Source organism: Canis aureus, chromosome 9 (genome assembly GCF_053574225.1).
Source record: "Canis aureus isolate CA01 chromosome 9, VMU_Caureus_v.1.0, whole genome shotgun sequence".
NCBI classification, from domain to species: domain Eukaryota; kingdom Metazoa; phylum Chordata; class Mammalia; order Carnivora; family Canidae; genus Canis; species Canis aureus.
The window spans coordinates 63218543-63236199 of record NC_135619.1 but is presented as its reverse complement, the minus strand read 5'-3'; the positions used below and the strand labels follow the sequence as shown (position 1 = coordinate 63236199).

At 34.0% G+C, this 17657-nt stretch overlaps 1 protein-coding gene across 12 annotated transcripts in view; it reads left to right on the top strand.

The window, feature by feature from the left end:
- EML5 (EMAP like 5) overlaps window positions 1–17657 on the top strand; it is a 183047-nt gene that overhangs the window by 138700 nt on the left and 26690 nt on the right. For 10 of the 12 annotated variants that reach the window (XR_013386704.1, XR_013386706.1, XM_077910282.1 and 7 more), the window contains 7 exons: window positions 1528–1616; window positions 2655–2831; window positions 5561–5762; window positions 6503–6629; window positions 9283–9297; window positions 15152–15230; window positions 16416–16545. Coding sequence is in view for 9 of the 12 variants with exons in the window: in XM_077910282.1 (XP_077766408.1) it covers window positions 1528–1616; window positions 2655–2831; window positions 5561–5762; window positions 6503–6629; window positions 9283–9297; window positions 15152–15230; window positions 16416–16545 (819 nt within the window). In the remaining 3 variants the exon portion in view is untranslated. Of the gene's footprint in view, window positions 1–1527; window positions 1617–2654; window positions 2832–5560; window positions 5763–6502; window positions 6630–9282; window positions 9298–15151; window positions 15231–16415; window positions 16546–17657 lie in introns of those variants that run through there. The other 2 variants (XM_077910283.1, XR_013386707.1) reach the window with 2 other exon arrangements.

Sequence of the window (17657 nt, the reverse complement as noted above, 5' to 3'; positions counted from 1 at the left end):
AGAGACACAGGCAGAGGGAGAAGCAGGCTCCATGCACTGGGAGCCCGATGTGGGATTCGATCCCGGGTCTCCAGGATCGCGCCCTGGGCCAAAGGCAGGAGCCAAACCGCTGCGCCACCCAGGGATCCCAGGCTAGTATTTCTGATGAACATTAGATGCGCGGTAATCCTCAACAAAATATCAGCAAACAAAACCCAACAATATAATAAAATCACTCTCACGATCATACAGAATTTATTCCTGGGATGCAGGCAGGGTTCAATATTCACAATCAATCAACATGATACGTCACATCAATAAGAGAAGGGATAAAAAGCTTATGATCATTTCAGTAAATAGAGAAAAAGTATTTGACAAAGTACAGTATCTATTCATGATGAAACCTTCACAAGGTAGTTTAGAGGGAACATACCTCAACATAATAAAGACCATATATTAAAAAAAAAAAAAAAAAAAAAAAACCTCGCTCACATCGTATCATTACTTTATGGTGAAAAACTGGGAGCTGGGGGATCCCTGGGTGGCTCAGCGATTGAGCACCTGCCTTTGGCCCAGGGTGTGATCCTGGGGTCCTGGGATCAAGTCCTGCATCGGGCTCCCTGCATGGAGCCTGCTTCTCCCTCTCCCTGTGTCTCTCGTGAATAACTGAAATATTTTAAAAAACAAAACAAAACTGGGAACTTTCCATATGATGTCAGGAACAAGACAAAGATGTCCACTCTTACCACTTTTATTAAACATAGTATTATGGAAGTCCCTAGCCACAGCACTGAAATAAGAAAAAGAAAGAATCCAAATTGGTAAAGAAGAAGTAAAACTTTACTCTTTGCAGATGACATGAATACCATATATGGAAAATCCTAAAAACTCCACAAAAAAACTACTAGAACTCATAAACATATTCAGTATGGTAATAGGATATAAAATCAATATGCAGAAATCCATTGCATTTCTATACACTAAAAAGGCAGCAGAAAGAGAAATTAAGAAAACAATCCCATTTACAATTACACCAAAATAATAAAATATCAGGGTACCTGGCTGACTTAGTTGGTGGAGCATGTGACTCTTGATCTCAGGGTTGTAAGTTTGAGCTCTATGTTGGATGTAGAGTTTACTTAAAAAGAATAAATAAAGTAAAACTTTAAAGAGGGAGGTGGGAATATGTGTGAAATAGAAGCGGATGAAGGGTACACTTACATGATATAATGTATTATAGAATTGTTGAATTGCTATATTGCACACTTGAAACTAATATAACACTATGTTTTCTACACTGGAATTTAAAAGAAAAGGAATTTAATGGGAGAAAGGTGGTAAAAAATACTAATGTAATGTTCATTGAATGCTTTTAAATAGGGTTGACTATGTAATTGTACATAATATGAAACAATTTTATGATTATGAAACAAATGTATAAATGTATAAACCATGAAAGAAAATATTTTAAAAAGTTAAACATCCTACTAAATATATAGATATATTTATATTTTATACATGTATATATTTTTTAATTTTTTTTTTAAGGAAAGCTTTTACAGGTCAACACTGGTGCTAAGGAACAGTTATTCTTTGAAGCTCCCAGAGGGAAAAAACAAACCATCCCCAGTGTGGAGGTAGGAAGATAATAGTGCTTGCATTATTGTTGATCTGACAAAGTGGTTAGAACAGTGATGCCCACCTTCCATCATTTACATAATGAAGCCTGTTCTCAGATTATTCAAATCAAAACTATTAGTTTATTTTGCTAGCCTATTAGATGAGTAAAGGAGAAGGTGTTGTATTAAGAAAAGGAATAAAACAGGGGCGTCTGGGTGACTTAGTTGGTTAAGTGGCCTGCCTGGCTTTTGATTTCAGCTCAGGTCATGATCTCAGGGTTGTGAGATCAAGCCCTCTGTCAGGCCCAGTGTGGCGCCTGCTTGAGATTCTCTCTCTCCTCCCCACCCCCGCCCTCACTGGCACTCATGTGCAGACTCTCTCTATAAAAAGGGAAAAAAAAAAAGGAATAAGTCACTTTTATGTCTAGCTATGCTCCAATTACTTTCCTCAAAGGACATAAGGCAAATAGAAGACATACTATCTTAGATAAGAACACTGCATGACTATCAAATCTTTTGTAACCCATATGCCTAGATGCTTGTTGGCAAATACCCGTTTAAAGAAAAGAAAAAAGAAAAAATGTGTTTGATTTTGTGAGTGACAGTATTAGCAAAATTTTTTGACATGGCCAAGGAAGAGAGGCTAAACAAATTTAATATGAAAGTGGCTTAATAAGGAGAGAGACTCTAAGTAAAGGTTCTTAATTTGCGATAATGATTAATTAGAAAACATGCCTCTAAAGTATTAGAAATTTAGACATGAAATATAGATTTCTTGATTATTCTAAGAGCAGAAATGGTCTTATTTATTATCACTGAATTCTCAGCATCTAGAACACACAGTGGATATATAACATCTTGAATGATGTTATATTTTTCTACAGGAATTAGCAGACTTAGGAAGCTATAAAACCAAAACTAATAATTTCACTGTTTTTATTAAAGCTTTAGTTTTACTTGTGCCATATATAACTATAAAGAAAAATATTCAGATTTTTGTTGTCAATATTTAAAGTTTAGATATCACGAACTTACAGCCTTTTTTTTCCTTTTTAGGTAGAAAAAATTTGTTGGGCATCATGGACAAGTGTGCTTGGTTTATGCTGTGAAGGAATTTGGCCAGTAGTTGGAGAAGTCACAGACATAACTGCCTCTTGCCTCACCAGTGACAAAATGGTCCTAGCTACTGGGGATGATTTGGGATTTGTGAAGTTATTTAGATATCCTGCTAAAGTATGTGTTTTTCTTTAACTCCCCTAATGATCATAATTATAAAAATGGTTAAGGTAATGCCCTTTCATAGTATTTTGTTGGGTAATACGAATATACATAAGTATTATGAAAGGTTTAGAATTATGTTGACATTTGACATTTATTGACATTTATTTGACATTTATTGACATTATTGCTTTTATTTAGAAGTAGTCTTATAATTTATGATCCTGTGCCTTAAGTCTACTGCACAGTGTTTCTCAGTATTGAGTAATATAAATATCTCTTTTAGAGGAAACATTTCTTTTATCCCTAATATTAACTTAAATAATTTTGGTATTCTTTTGATTAAGTATATACAATCAACAGTAAACACAAACTCTTTATATTTATAGCTTTAAAGTTTAAAGTCTTTTAACCATTAGATACAAAATACTATAAATGCAATACCTATAAAATCAAAATAGCATTGATTCAATGTAATGAATGATATTTTGCTAAAACTAGACTGCACAGACTCTTTGGAGTGCTACATACCCATGCTGTGGTGTGCAATGTGGAAATTGAATTCTCTTAATTGCTTTCCTCTTTTCAAGCTACTGGGAAACAGGCTTCCATTTAGCACAAAAATAAAATTCATATATCAAGTCCAGATGCATTTATTTCTTAGTTGTCACTGATTCAGATATATAATTGACCTTTGAACAATGTGGGGGTAGGGGTGCTGACCTCTGAAATTCACTTATAACTTTTGACTCCCCAACAACTTTACTAATAGACTACTGTTGAACGGGAGCCTTACCAGTAACATAAACAGTCAACATATATTTTGTATGTTGTATATATTACATACTGTATTCTTACAATAAGCTAGAGAAAAGTTATTTCAAGAATAATCAAAATATAAAAATAAGGAAGAGAAAATACATTTACAGTGCTGTATTGTGTTTACCAAAAAATATCTGCTTATATATAAGTGGACTTTTGCAGTTCAAACCCATGTTGTTCAGGGGTCAACTGTATATTATAATCTGGCAACATCACGAGCATAAACATAAATTTGAAATAGGGCACTGAAATCATATTATGATATTGATCTTAAATAGCTGCTTGTATTTATATTTTTAGATCAGCATTGAAATGAAAACACAAGTTTAAAAATTCTCATAGAGAACCCAGGCACCTGAAGAAATATCCCACACATCTGTATTTTAGATACACTTAAGTGGCAGAACTTTAATTGATAAAGTATGTGTTCCAATAAGGCATTTATTGATCAGAAACTTCACTTCCAGGCTTTCTAGATGGTATAGGTGCCCTAAGAATAGGTTCTAGGACAGTCATCTACAGATTCCTGCTTGGCTTCACTGTAGCAAGAACCACAAAATCTTTGGGAAGCTACCTTCTTGCAGTGTTTGGACGAAAGATCCCTCCCTTCTATTTCAGCTGACCTTTATTAACAGTATTTTCCAAAGAATTCACTGTTTTAGCTATCACTATATTTAAAGACATTTATTTTAATACCTTTGAAAAATGTCCATTTAAAACCTGCTTATAGGGGCACCTGGGCAGCTCAGTTGGTTAAGCATCTGCTCAGGTCATGATCCTGGAGTCCTGGGATCGATCCCTGTGTCAGGCTCCCTGCTCAACAGGGAGTCTCCCTCTCTCTCTACCTCTCCCTCTCCATCTGCCTCTCCCCCACCTCATGCTCTCTTACTCCCTCTCTTAAATAAATAAAATCTTTTAAAAACTAATAATAAAACCTGCTTCTAATACATTGATCTGAAATTTACTTATGTAATTGATAGTATTATGCTAGTGTTCTGGATTTAAAGTTGCCAGTGTCTATAACTTGGATTTTTCTTGATATTTAAAAGAAAAATACATTTTATATGTACTATTTATAAACACAAACACTAGTTAATTAAGATGCAATATATTTACATGAGTATATTCCAAAAGGGTTGATGATTAATTTCTGTTAATATGGCCATGTACATAAACATTTATATCCTGACTTTGTTAGTTATTATTGCATCTGTACCCAACAATAATGTCTGCATAGCCATTATTTTGAACAGATGTGTACTTTTCCATATACGTACACTATAGTTAACTATTACTTGACTGACTATTTAAGGTATTTAAATTTTTTCACTGCTGTAAATATTGTGGTGGATGTTTTTTGCATACATAGCATTTTCTTAGCATAGATCCCTAAAAGGGGGACTGATAAGTCAAAGGCCAGACATTTTTATGCTTTTAATGCACAATACCAAGTTCATTTTTTTAAAAAGTGTGGGGCAGCCCTGGTGGCGCAGCAGTTTAGCACTGCCTGCAGCCCAGGGCATGATCCTGGAGACCCTGGGTCAAGTCCCACATCAGGCTCTCTGTATGATGCTTGCTTCTCCTCTGCCTGTGTCTCTGCCTCTCTCTCTCTCTCTCTGTCTCTATGAATAAATAAATAAAATCTTTAAAAATTAAAAATTAAAAAATGTTTAAAAATGTGCCCAGGGTACTAGAAATATGTGAAACTACTAGTTTTATCCTGTTGTCACCAGGTTTAGGAATCATCATTTTTCATTCTAGTGAGTTTCAGTGTTTTCTTTTCTTTTCTTTTTTTTGCAAGACGCCTTTGTAATGATTAATCTCTAATCATATATTAAGAAAGAAATTCAAAATTATAACTGACCATTTTTAAGTAGTAACATTTCTCAGAAAGACTCTGAATTTTTCTTTTTAATCTTTAGGGAAAATTTGGAAAGTTTAAGAGGTATGTGGCCCATAGTACCCATGTCACAAATGTTCGCTGGACTTATGATGACAGCATGTTGGTTACCTTAGGAGGTGCAGATATGTCTTTAATGGTTTGGACAAATGAAATGGAGGGCTATCGAGAAAAAAGACCTTGTGATAGTGAAGAATCTGATACAGATTCAGAAGAAGATGGGGGTATGTCACTTTAAAGTATTTTAATTAAAACACAGAAACAATTTAGCTCAACTAATTTAAACTACAATGGTAGTTTAAATTATTACACAAGTAATAAGTATGTTTGAATAATTGTGATTTTAGTTTTTGTGGTCTGTTTAACACCAAAATTGATTTTACGAATCAAAAATAATGAGCTGGCATGTATTGATGCTTAAGTATTCTTCATCTATAAATGTAAGATAATCTTGCTTTAAGTACTATTAAAATAAATTTTAGGTATTGAACCTCATGTTTTAAAATGCTTTTTATCTTTTCCTAATATACAAATAATACCAGCTCATTATAGAAAAATTAGAAAATACAGTTTGCAATAAAAATAAACACAGAACTTATCATTTGAACACTCAGAGGTAACTTCTGTTAACATATTGAGATATTTCCATGGGGGTTTGTGCATTTATATAAATTATTTTTATATAATCATTTTTTTTCTTTTTTTTAATATATATAATCATTTTTAACAAAAATATATTGAATTTATATTCTGTAGACTGATATTTTTTGATAATATTTTGAAAACATTTTTACAGATCATTAAATATTCTACATCATTTTTACTGGCTGTATATTATTTCCTAATTTGGCTATAACACAATTTACTTACTTCATATTGTTGAACATCCTGTGTCTAATTTATAGGATTGTAACAGAGCTCCTCAGTTGTAACTCAGAGAATAATTCTTATGTTTTGATGGCAGGCTATGACAGTGATGTTACAAGAGAGAATGAAATCAGTTACACCATTAGAGCCTTATCAACAAATATTCACCCAATGTTTGGAGTCAAGCCTCATTTGCAAGGGAAAGAACCCTCAGTTGATGAGAGGTAATAGTCAAGTTTAAAACTAGATAAGGAAAAATATACTGGTATTAAAGTCGAATTTATTGTTTAACTGAATGTATTTTTGTAAAACCTAAGTAGCAGTGGTACTCTTGCATTTTCTAGCTTTCAGCACCTCTTAGAAAATGTGTTCATCCTTAAATACTTTTTGGTATGACACTGTCTCTTGCAAGTAGTTTAGGGAATATACAAAGTATCTGTGATTCAAGGAATATTATTTGCTAACTTTTATAAATAAATGTGAGAGAATTGTAGGAGATAATGAAATTTGAATCCAATACCAAGTATGTTTTAGGAAGCACATGAGCAGAGATAGTATTAAATTTTGAAAAGGCATTTTTATCCATGTGCCTTTAATCAATGATAGAAAATCATTATTTAAAAATTTTTCCAAAAGGCAAATTGAAGTATAGCCTCCCATTAGAGAATGGGAATCCCTGCTCTTTGTCTGGAAGCAGCACATCAAAAATAAAGGCTATGCCCACATAAATTTTATAAGGAGAGAGAACTTTTTAATAGTCTCTGAGTTAGATGACAGATCAAGAGAGAAATTGTGAACATGATAGTTTTAAAATCATTAGGGAAAATGGAAGACAATAAAGAGGTATATGGATCAGTGAATGACATGGACTTCAGAAGTGAAAAGTTTGTAAGGAACAATAAAGGAAAAATTATCTAGAAACCGCAGTGAGGAACCAAGGAGTGGGAGGTGAGAACAGCAGGCACCTCCGAAGCTGTGTTGAGGAAAACTTGTTTATGAGAAGCTGGTAAGAATATTTGAGGGAAAAGTTAAAAATGAAAGGGAGTTCACTCATCTTGAACAGAGTTTGTGGGAAGTTTGAGTGCATATCTAGTCAGAGAGGGTGGTGCTGAAGACTCGGGCGGGGGGGCGGGGCTCAACTACAGATGGCAGTCTAAGAAAGCACACTGGCAGAGGGGTTTGAGTTTGCCCTATGGGCTTAACATTCAGGGAAAAGAATGAAGTTGGAAGGGTGAGGTGCATGTTCCTGATGCAGAAGAGGGATCTAAAAAGTCTCTGAACTGACTAGCCACACAGGTTCCCACGGAAGTTCTAGGTGGAGTGCTGAGTCATGACGCCTCCATAGCTCCTCTTCCAGGTGCCCATTGGCAGATGAGTACTCATATGATAATAGCTTTGGCATCACCTTGCAGATAGGGAGTAGAGGGTGATTATCCATTTTGTCATCACGCATAAAGAGGCAAAGTATTAAATTAGGTATTTTAAGAAAGCTGACCAAACCATTATCTAAATATCAAGATTCAACATTGAAGTGATCTGGTGGGAGGCAGTATCTTACAGTGCAAAGGATGTGGTTTTGGGAGTCAGACAAATGGATTGAAATACAAATTTTTATCATTTTCCTCTTGTGTCACCTTGAAAAGCTATTCTTTCCCTCTAAGCCTCCATTTCCTTAGAGGTCAAATGAGCCTTATTGTCACTAACTTATGGAGTATTTTATAAAATGATATATAATATATATAAAAAACTTAGGTAGTTAATCTTTACCACCCCTCCCTGGGAATGAAATAGTCACCTGAGGGAAATAGACAATTTCTGAAGTTAAATATCCACAAAGTGGTGAACAATACCTATATATTTATAAATCAGAGGACTACATATAACTTTGCAAATGTGGATGTTTCTAATGAGAATATTGCAGTATGGTGCTTAAAATTACTTCAGTTATATCTCACAGGTAATGAAAAATAAAAAGTGTACTATAGGGAGGAAGGAGCTTTAGACGTTCCCATAAATCTGTTTCATTTATTATATCAATTTTTTAGAAAAATATTCTCATTTATGAGATAAATTAGGCATATCAGAAAATGTGACCAAATTTTAATCTATAGGCCGTCATTCATGGTAAAACACTTAAAATTGCTTCCTTATTAATGAAGTGACCCAAATTCTGACAGATGGAAGTATTTTGCTATTTATGAAAAATGCTTGATGCTGTCATAATCTTTGCTGTTAGCTTGTATTTTTTGTAGCTAACATTTTCAAAATTATTTTTGAAATTATTTTACATTCTCAGTGTATTCTACAATTTCAACTCTGCTGAGTTCTTTTGAAAATGCTGAGGCTAGAGTCCGAAATGATTCATAGTTAGGAGTCTTCATTTTCATAAAATGAGAGAATTAGAGAAAAAAATGAAGATACGTCTTTTTACCAACTTTGCATATATTTGTGAGGAGATATTATGGTCTATATAAATGTTTTTGTATTTTAAATAAAATATATTATTGCTATCAAATATGAAACATAAACAGTGAAAACAAATGTTTGTCAAACATCCACTTAAAAGGTTTTGAATGATGTTGGTAACTACTCTACTTGGTTGATACTTCTGTGGGGCCTTTTTTCCTAAATGACTTTAATAATTTTATGTTTTTCTTTTTGTAGCAAATCTTATATATTTAAAGTAGTTGTCGATCAAACATACAGTATTTTTAATAAAATTATACAGAACAGTATAGCATAAAACTTAGTCATTTTTATATTTCCTTGGAATTTTGTTGATCTTTCCTTTCTTCTGTTACTTCTGCATTTAATTCATAAGTTTTCATGAATTATTCATCATCAGTGTTTCTTTTTTTCCTCTTGTTCCTTTCGAAGGCAGGGGGTAGTAAGGTAAGTTTCATTAAATAAAATATTTTATTCCATTATTCTTTGTTCTGTTTTGATCTTTATTGTATTTTACAATACTGATTTTTTTCCCTATGAAACATGGAACTATATTTGTCAAGAAAGAATTAGAAATAAAATAAGTCCTACAGAAAAGTTGCATTTACATGTGCAGTATGTGTTTGCTGCTAAGGCTCTTCATTATGATCATTTGGTTTTATAAATGACTTTTCACAAACTCCAGATAGTTTTAGTTTTTCCTTAATTTTCGGAGGCTTATTAAAATAGTTAACATATTTATCAGTGAAATTATGCAGTTTATAAACCTGCTAGCTTCATTTAATGTACATTTATACATTCATTTAAAAACATTAACATAGGGCAATGATTATATTTGCATGTTTAATAAAATACTATGTGCTAGGGATCCCTGGGTGGCGCAGTGGTTTGGCGCCTGCCTTTGGCCCAGGGCGCGATCCTGGAGACCCGGGATCGAATCCCATGTCCGGCTCCCAGTGCATGGAGCCTGCTTCTCCCTCTGCCTGTGTCTCTGCCTCTCTCTCTCTCTCTCTCTGTGTGTGACTATCATAAATAAATAAAAATTTAAAAAAAAAAAAAATACTATGTGCTAGAAAGGACTCTCTGGGACACTTTTACAACTAGCTTTAGTGAGATAAAATTGGCTTCAGGCACTTTCTGAAATAGGACAGTGTGGAAAAAGCCAGTCTACTGTAGAAGTAAAAAAAAAAAAAAAAAAGATACCATTAGGAAAATGCTGGGAGATAAGGATGAAAAAAATAGATATGCAGCCAGATTATACAGAAACTCAGATATAAGGTACTCCTTAATTTATTTGGTACAGAGCAGAAATTCATTATTTGTTTTAAACAGGGGTGATGTGTACGAAGATAGGAGTCCAGAGTGTGATGTGACTTTTAAAAAGGCCCACATATCTTAGACTTAACAAATAAAATATTTTAACAAATAAAATATTCAAATCTAGCCTCAGATCTGAGGTAGCTTATTTTGGACTGACCTATACGTTTTAAAGGGACTCTGACAATTTACAATGGGAGTTACTTGTTTGAAAACAAAGCTAAGTGGAGATATATGTGCTGTCTTGGGTATGAGTGACTTTATGGAGAAGGGACTTCTCTTTCATAAGCAGTTTTCATGTAAAGCTTAGATGACCATTTGTTGTAGGTGGTACAAAGGGATGTTCTAGACGTATAAAGATGATTCCTGGTTTCAGCAGGGGGTGGATGAGATGACTTTGGTGATCTCTTCCAATTCTCTTTTGGTCGTTATGTTATTAAAGGGTTTTGTTTTGGTTTTTTTTAAGTTACCTCCTTACTAGCAAAACCCAAATCCAGCATGATCGTGAGTAACTCCCTTTGCCTGCTAGGTTGGACTGGCCGACTAGGAAACACCTCTTTAGACAGTTTCCTTAATAGCATCTCCAGTGCTTCCAGCCTTTTAAGTTGATAACATTTTATTACTACACTTAAGAACAAAGATAAGCTTCAGTATTTTGTTTGAAATTCAGAGTGCACTGTAGAAAAATACGAATGGTAAGCTTTAAAGTTTACAATATAGAAAATGTTCAATTCTCATTTTTCTTTTCCACGTTCTTTTGATTTCCCTGCCATTAATGGAGTAACTTTGGGGTTCTATGCAATCATAAATAAAAGCAATAGACCTTTAATATTTGTAGCATGGTTTATCTGCGTTAAACTTGTAAAAATATTTTATTACAGAAATATTTTACTAGTGTTTTAAATTCAGATCTGTGTTGTAATCTTTTCCCTTTTTTATCTGCTGCTGAAAAGAGGTTCCAGGTAATCCTCTCTCTTTGTTATACTTTATAAGACCTAATTTTGTATTTTTGTCATCTTTCATATTTACCATTAATGAGCCATGTTACTTAGTGTTCTTTACATCTGTTCACGGTTTTCCATGTTTTCCTCCATTGAAATCAATATCACTGAAACAAATGGCATCTTAATTATTGGATTTCTGCTACATAAGTAATTGCTTTATCAAAACTTTATTTGTTCAGCTTGCATAATTTTATAGTATAACTTTATTTAAACAATGTCTATTATATAAATTATCTTTAAAAAATTAAAAGACACTTAACCGGCTAGTATGGATAAAAATTACCTGTTTGTTGTTTGGGTTACAGTTAAAGTGGTCAGATGATAACACTGAATAAAGTTCATCAACAAAACTGACTTAGAAGAAAAGCCAAGGCTGCTATCATTCTTTAAAATGACCCTAACGAAGGGCACCTGGGTGGCTTAGTTAGTTAAGTGGCCGACTCTTGATTTCGGCTCAGGTCACGATCTCGGGGTTGTGCGATCAAGCCCCAAGGTCAGTGTGCTTGAGATTCTCTCCCTCTCTAAATAAATAGGCCCTAAGAGAAACATTTTTAAATGTTACATATTATAAATCAAATTATATTTATTACTTACAGACATTCAAAGCATATGAAAATGGTTTGAAACCAAACCTTCTGTAATAATTTGAGGAGTTCTTTATATATTCTTGTAAGTGCATGTCATTTTTATGTCACCAGCTGTGGTTATTTACTTCTGCATACTACTTCATATCATGTATGAATATCTGTACTTCTTTTATATTACATATTCAAGATGAGCACTTCATTCACTGTTATAGATGTATAACCTGGAAATCATTGTGAAAATGCAAATATTTTTTCATTCTTTAATTTTATACACTTAATCACACCTTGGATATTTTTCCCACAGCAAAATCATTTTGTTTTCTGCTTTAGTTGTTACAAATTAAAAAATTTTTTTTTTTACAAATTAAATATTAACTTAAACTTTGAAATGAGTTGATAGCATGATTGATTGATTTACATTCGGTGTTCAGATTATTAAACATTTGAATAATGGTTATCTGAGATAAACCAAATAAGGTGGGTTTTTTTAATTAAATGGTTTTAGGAAAAGAGCCTCTAATTTTTTTTTTTTTTTTTTGAGTGTAGTTGGCACACAGTGTTACTTTAGCTTCAGGCGTGCAACATAGTGATTTGGCAAGTTTATACATTATGCTCTGCTCACTACAAGTATAGTAACGCTACCTTCTGTCCCCATACAATGCTGTTACAATATCATTCACTATATTCCTTATAGTGTGTCTTTTATTCCTGTCACTTACTCATTCCATAACTGAAGCCTGTATTTCCCACCACCCTTCACCTATTTTGCCCATCCCTACTCCTCCCCTCTGGTAACCATCAGTTTGTTCTCTGTATTTATAGGCCTGATTCTGCTTTTTGTTTGTTGATTCATTTGTTTTTTTAATATTCCACATATGAGTGAAATCGTATGCTATTTGTTTTATTTCATTTAGCATAATACCCTCTAGGTTGTTGTCACAAATGGCGAGATCTCATCCTTTCTAACAGCTGCGTAATAGTTGTGTGTGTGTGTGTGTCCCTTATTTATTGATCACTAGACACTTAGGTTGCTTCCATATCTTGGCTATTGTAAACAATGCTGCAATAAACATAGGGGTGCATATATCTTTTTGATTTAGTGTATTCATACTAATGAAGGGAGGTGTAAATATCCAGTAGTGGAATTGTTGAATTGTATGGTATTTCTGTTTTTAATTTTTTGAGGAACTTGCATACTGTTTTCCACAGTGGCTATACTAATTTACATTCCCACCAACAGTGTACAAGAATTCCTTTTTTCTCCCACATCCTTGCCAACACTTGTGATTTCTTGTCTTTTTTTACTTTAGCCATTCTGACAGGTGTAAGGTGATATCTTACTGGGGTTTTGATTTGCATTTCCCTGCTGATTAGTGATGTTGAACGTCTTTTTATGTGTCTGTTGTCCATCTGTATGTCTTCTTTAAGAAAATGTCTATTCAGGGCCTCTGTCCATTTTTTTTTAGGGATTTTATTTTATTTTATTTTTAATAAATTAATTTTTTATTGGTGTTCAATTTACCAACATACAGAATAACACCCAGTGCTCATCCCGTCAAGTGCCCCCCCCTCAGTGCCCGTCACCCTTTAATCCCCACCGCCCCCTCCTCCCCTTCCACCACCCCTAGTTCGTTTCCCAGAGTTAGGAGTCTTTATGTTCTGTCTCCCTTTCTGATATTTCCCACACATTTCTTCTCCCTTCCTTTATATTCCCTTTGTCCTTCTCCGATTGACTTCCTTCACTCAGCCTCTGTCCATTTTTTAATCGAATTGTTGTGGGGGTTTTTTGGGGGGGCGTGTTGAATTGTATAAACTCTTTATATATTTTAGATATTAACCCCTTATCAGATATATCATTTTCACATGTCTTCTCCTGTTCATTAAGTTGCCTTTTTGTTTTGTAGACGGTTCTTTTTGCTGTGCAAAAGCTTTTTAATTTGGTGTAGTCCCAAAGTTTATTTTTGCTTTTGTTTGCTAGATACAGAGACATATCTAGAAAAATGTTGCTATGGCTGATATCAAAGAAATTGGTTAAAAATTGGGCCAGTTCTTTTACATGTAACTGTCTAGTTTTTGCCAGCACCATTTATTGAAAAATGGTCTTTTTCCCATTATATATTCTTGCCTCCTTTGTCATAGATTAATTAATTGACCATATAATCATAAGTTTATTTCTGTGTTCTTTATCCTGCTCCATGGATCTGTGTGTCTGTTTTTGTGCCAGTACCCTATTGTTTTGATTACTGTAGCTTTGTGATATAGATTGAAATCTGGAATTGTGATCCCTGAGCTTTGTTTTTCTTTCTCAAGATTGCCTTGGCTATTTGGGGGGTCTTTTGTGGTTCCATACAGATTTTAGTATTATTCTAGTTTTGTGGAAAATGTTCTTGGTATCTTGATAAGAACTGCATTCAGTCTGTAGATTGCTTTGGGTAGCATGGACATTTTAACAATATTAATGCTTTCAATCCATGAGTATAGAATATCTTTCCATTTGTTTGTGTCATCTTCAGTTTCTTTCATCAGTGTTTTATAGTTTTCAGAGTCTTCACCTTTTTGGTTGAGTTTATCCCTAAGCATTTTAAGAGCTTCCACATTTAAATGATTTAAAACAGAAACTATATACCCCTAATGGGACATTACAAATAGATCCTGAACTAGCAGTGGAAACAAAAAAGAGGGGGCTAGATGTGAGCGCTATTCTCTCAGTGAAATTGATGAATGTTTAGTAAATAGAATAGATAAGAGGAGTTGAAGGCAATAGTAAGTAATATAATAACTACCTTTTACAGAGTGTTGTATGGTTTATACTATGTAACTGTAAAATGTTTTGCTTGACTAACTAATGGTGATGCCATTGACTTCACTAGAGACTTCAGGCAGAAGGGAAAGTATAGGGCCTAGAGGAACAAGTAATGAGTACAAATCTGAATTTAGATATAACTTATGTTGCCAACAGTATAGAAAGTTCAAATAAATATTTTCAAAATTCAAGAAGAATACATTGAATACTTGCCATGTGCAAGATACTGTGGTAGACACTTTAGAGCAGCAATCTAGGCTTTTTCTAATATATCACATTAAGAAGGTTTTGAGTGTATTAAACTACCATTTGTGTATTTATAAATAATCTGCTCTTGTGCTAATATGTTATTTACATTATGAAACATACACCAAAGAAGATAAAATGAATAAAAGTTCTAATATCTTCTTTCCACCTTCCTGCTGGGGAGATATCAGGATAAAGAGGGCATGGCATAGTGAGGAACACAGATTGGGTTCATTTTCCTGCAGATGTGTCAGACATCTCTATCCAGTGGGCCTTGGTGAGGGAGGCTCAGTGAAGGTGCCCAGTAATGGATGCTTTTCCTCATTCCCACTTTCCTGTTTCAGGCCCCCCGTGAGCAGGGCCCCACCAAGGCCAGAAAAACTCCAGACAAACAATGTTGGCAAGAAAAAGAGACCTATAGAGGTAAGGAGAACCCCCCCCCTTTCCCCAGTGTTAACTTGTGCCTTAAAATGTATTCAGGACTCATCCCATTCCATTCTAGTAAGACAGCCAAATCTTGTCATTAGTTTTTTATGAAAATAAGCATACTGAATAATCTTTTAATAATCTGTACACATCACATGGGACTCGAATCCCAAGGTGGAGTCAAATGCTCTACTTACTGAGCCAGCCAAGTGCCCCTGAGTAATCTTTTTTGTTTGGTTGTAAAAATTGATTGCTTAACTGTCAAGTCTGAGTTTTGGATTGATACCCTTTGTTTCTTTTTGCTTTTTATTAGTCTTTTTTTTAGTTTTCCATGAATTGAACTTCAGAGAACTTCTGAATGTAAATATATGTGAATGATCTATGGCTTATAGAAGCACAGGTACCTTGACAGTGTCTTATACTTAGAGGTTTGAATTTATAAGTCAAAGTTTATACCCCATGTGATATTCATTGTAGAGTTCAATGAAGGCTCTACTTCCCGACAAAGAAACTTTCCACAACAATTGAGCAGAAGGAAATTCTCCCAGGCACTTAATTCCAGTATCAGCAGCTGCAAGCAAACTGCTAAATCAGGTCAAAAACAAGGCGACAAATCTGTGCGACAGTGATTGTGGGACTCATTCCCCAACGAAGCCTCACAAGGTCAAAGAAAAGGGACACTTTCAGTTATTCTACTAGCAGAATTATCTGTTAGCACTTTAGCATGAGTTATCAGAGACGGTGTACTTAGTTTTTTACACCAACGCTGGTATACTGTTTGGCTCCTCAGGAGTACAGCACTTGTACATAATATATTGAGTTATATATGCAGATTACATATTTTTACTAACAATGTAAATCAAAATACTATTCTTTTGGACACAGGAAGTATCTCAGTGTTTAACGCATTAACTCCTACCAATTAAAATTCTTAAAATCAGATGGCTTTGTGATTCTCTTTTCCTTTTTATAATTCTCTGTAGAAAAGTATCGAGTGTGTGTTTCAGCTGCTATTTCCAGTGCACATTACAGAGATGTGGATCTAGCTTAATTTTGTATTTGAAGTTTGTAAAACATCAAAATGCATCCTCCATTTTGACTGAAGATACCAGTACTATATATAAAAGTAATGGTGAACATTTAGGCATAAGGAGTTGTATAATGATTTTATTGTTTTTATAGGATCTTGTGTTGGAGCTTGTTTTTGGCTATCGAGGAAGAGACTGTAGGAATAATGTTCACTATCTAAATGATGGTGATGATATAATTTATCACACTGCATCTGTTGGAATTCTGCACAATGTTGCTACAGGTAGGAAATTCTGATTTTCCGTCTGCCACTTTTTTTTACTTTAGAATTTTGTTATTTATAATCTTAAATTTCTTTGTGAAAGCTATAAATAATTAAATTGCATAAGTCCAGAAGGTATTTCATACTGTTGAATTTTTTAGTAATATTTCAAGTAACCAGATTTACAGTCTTTTTTTTTTTTTTTCAGATTTACAGTCTTAAGAAAGCATAATAAAGCAGATTTCATAATGCAAAGTGCTCATAGGTCTCTGTTAGAGTGAAGGTTTACTATACCTTGAAACCATGTTTTATAATGAAACCATTTGTAACTTTATTTTCCCCTAATGTTAACATGAAAATGGATGGTGTAGTGGTTCTCTCTTCTAGGTAGTGATTAAAAGTAGCATGTTGGGTAAGTGATTGCTGGGGAATGAGGTGAAGTGGGCAATGTTCTTACTGAGGCCTCAGAAAGCTGAGGAAGATATTAAGAAAGCTGTTCCCCTGTGGCTCTATGTGGAGATGCTTTGTTTGATTCAAAGTGAGAAAATACTTCTTGATGTTTATTTAACTGATTGTATTGTTGGAAAGCATATAAAGTTCTCTTAGCATTATTTGATGACCAATGATGTGATAATCCTATTAGTGACATTCACTATTTAATTTTGAATTGTTTTTTTTATATGTAATTATAAACTTCATAAAGTCTGAAAGTTGGAAGTAAAAACAGAGGTATTTAGTCCAAACATTTCTGGCTTTTTCCTCTGATAGCTTCACTCTGAATAGGTAAAGAAAATGGATTATGTGAATCCTAATCCCTCATACCTACTCAATATTAATCATTAACATGATAGTCCTATTTTGGTTTCCTAAAGAAAAGGATTCACCAAGATCCCACAGAAATCAGTAGTGATTTTCAATTTAATAATTTGAGTCATTTAAGAAAAACTTAGATAATCCTCTTTGACGTTTCACATCTCCTTCAAAGAGAATAGAGAAGAATAAGAAAAGATTATTTAGAAAGGAATATGTAGGGACGCCTGGGTGGCTCAGCGGTTGAGCACCTGCCTCTGGTTCAGGGCATGATCTGTGGTCCCAGGATCGAGTCCCACATCAGGTTCCCTGCCTGGAGCCTG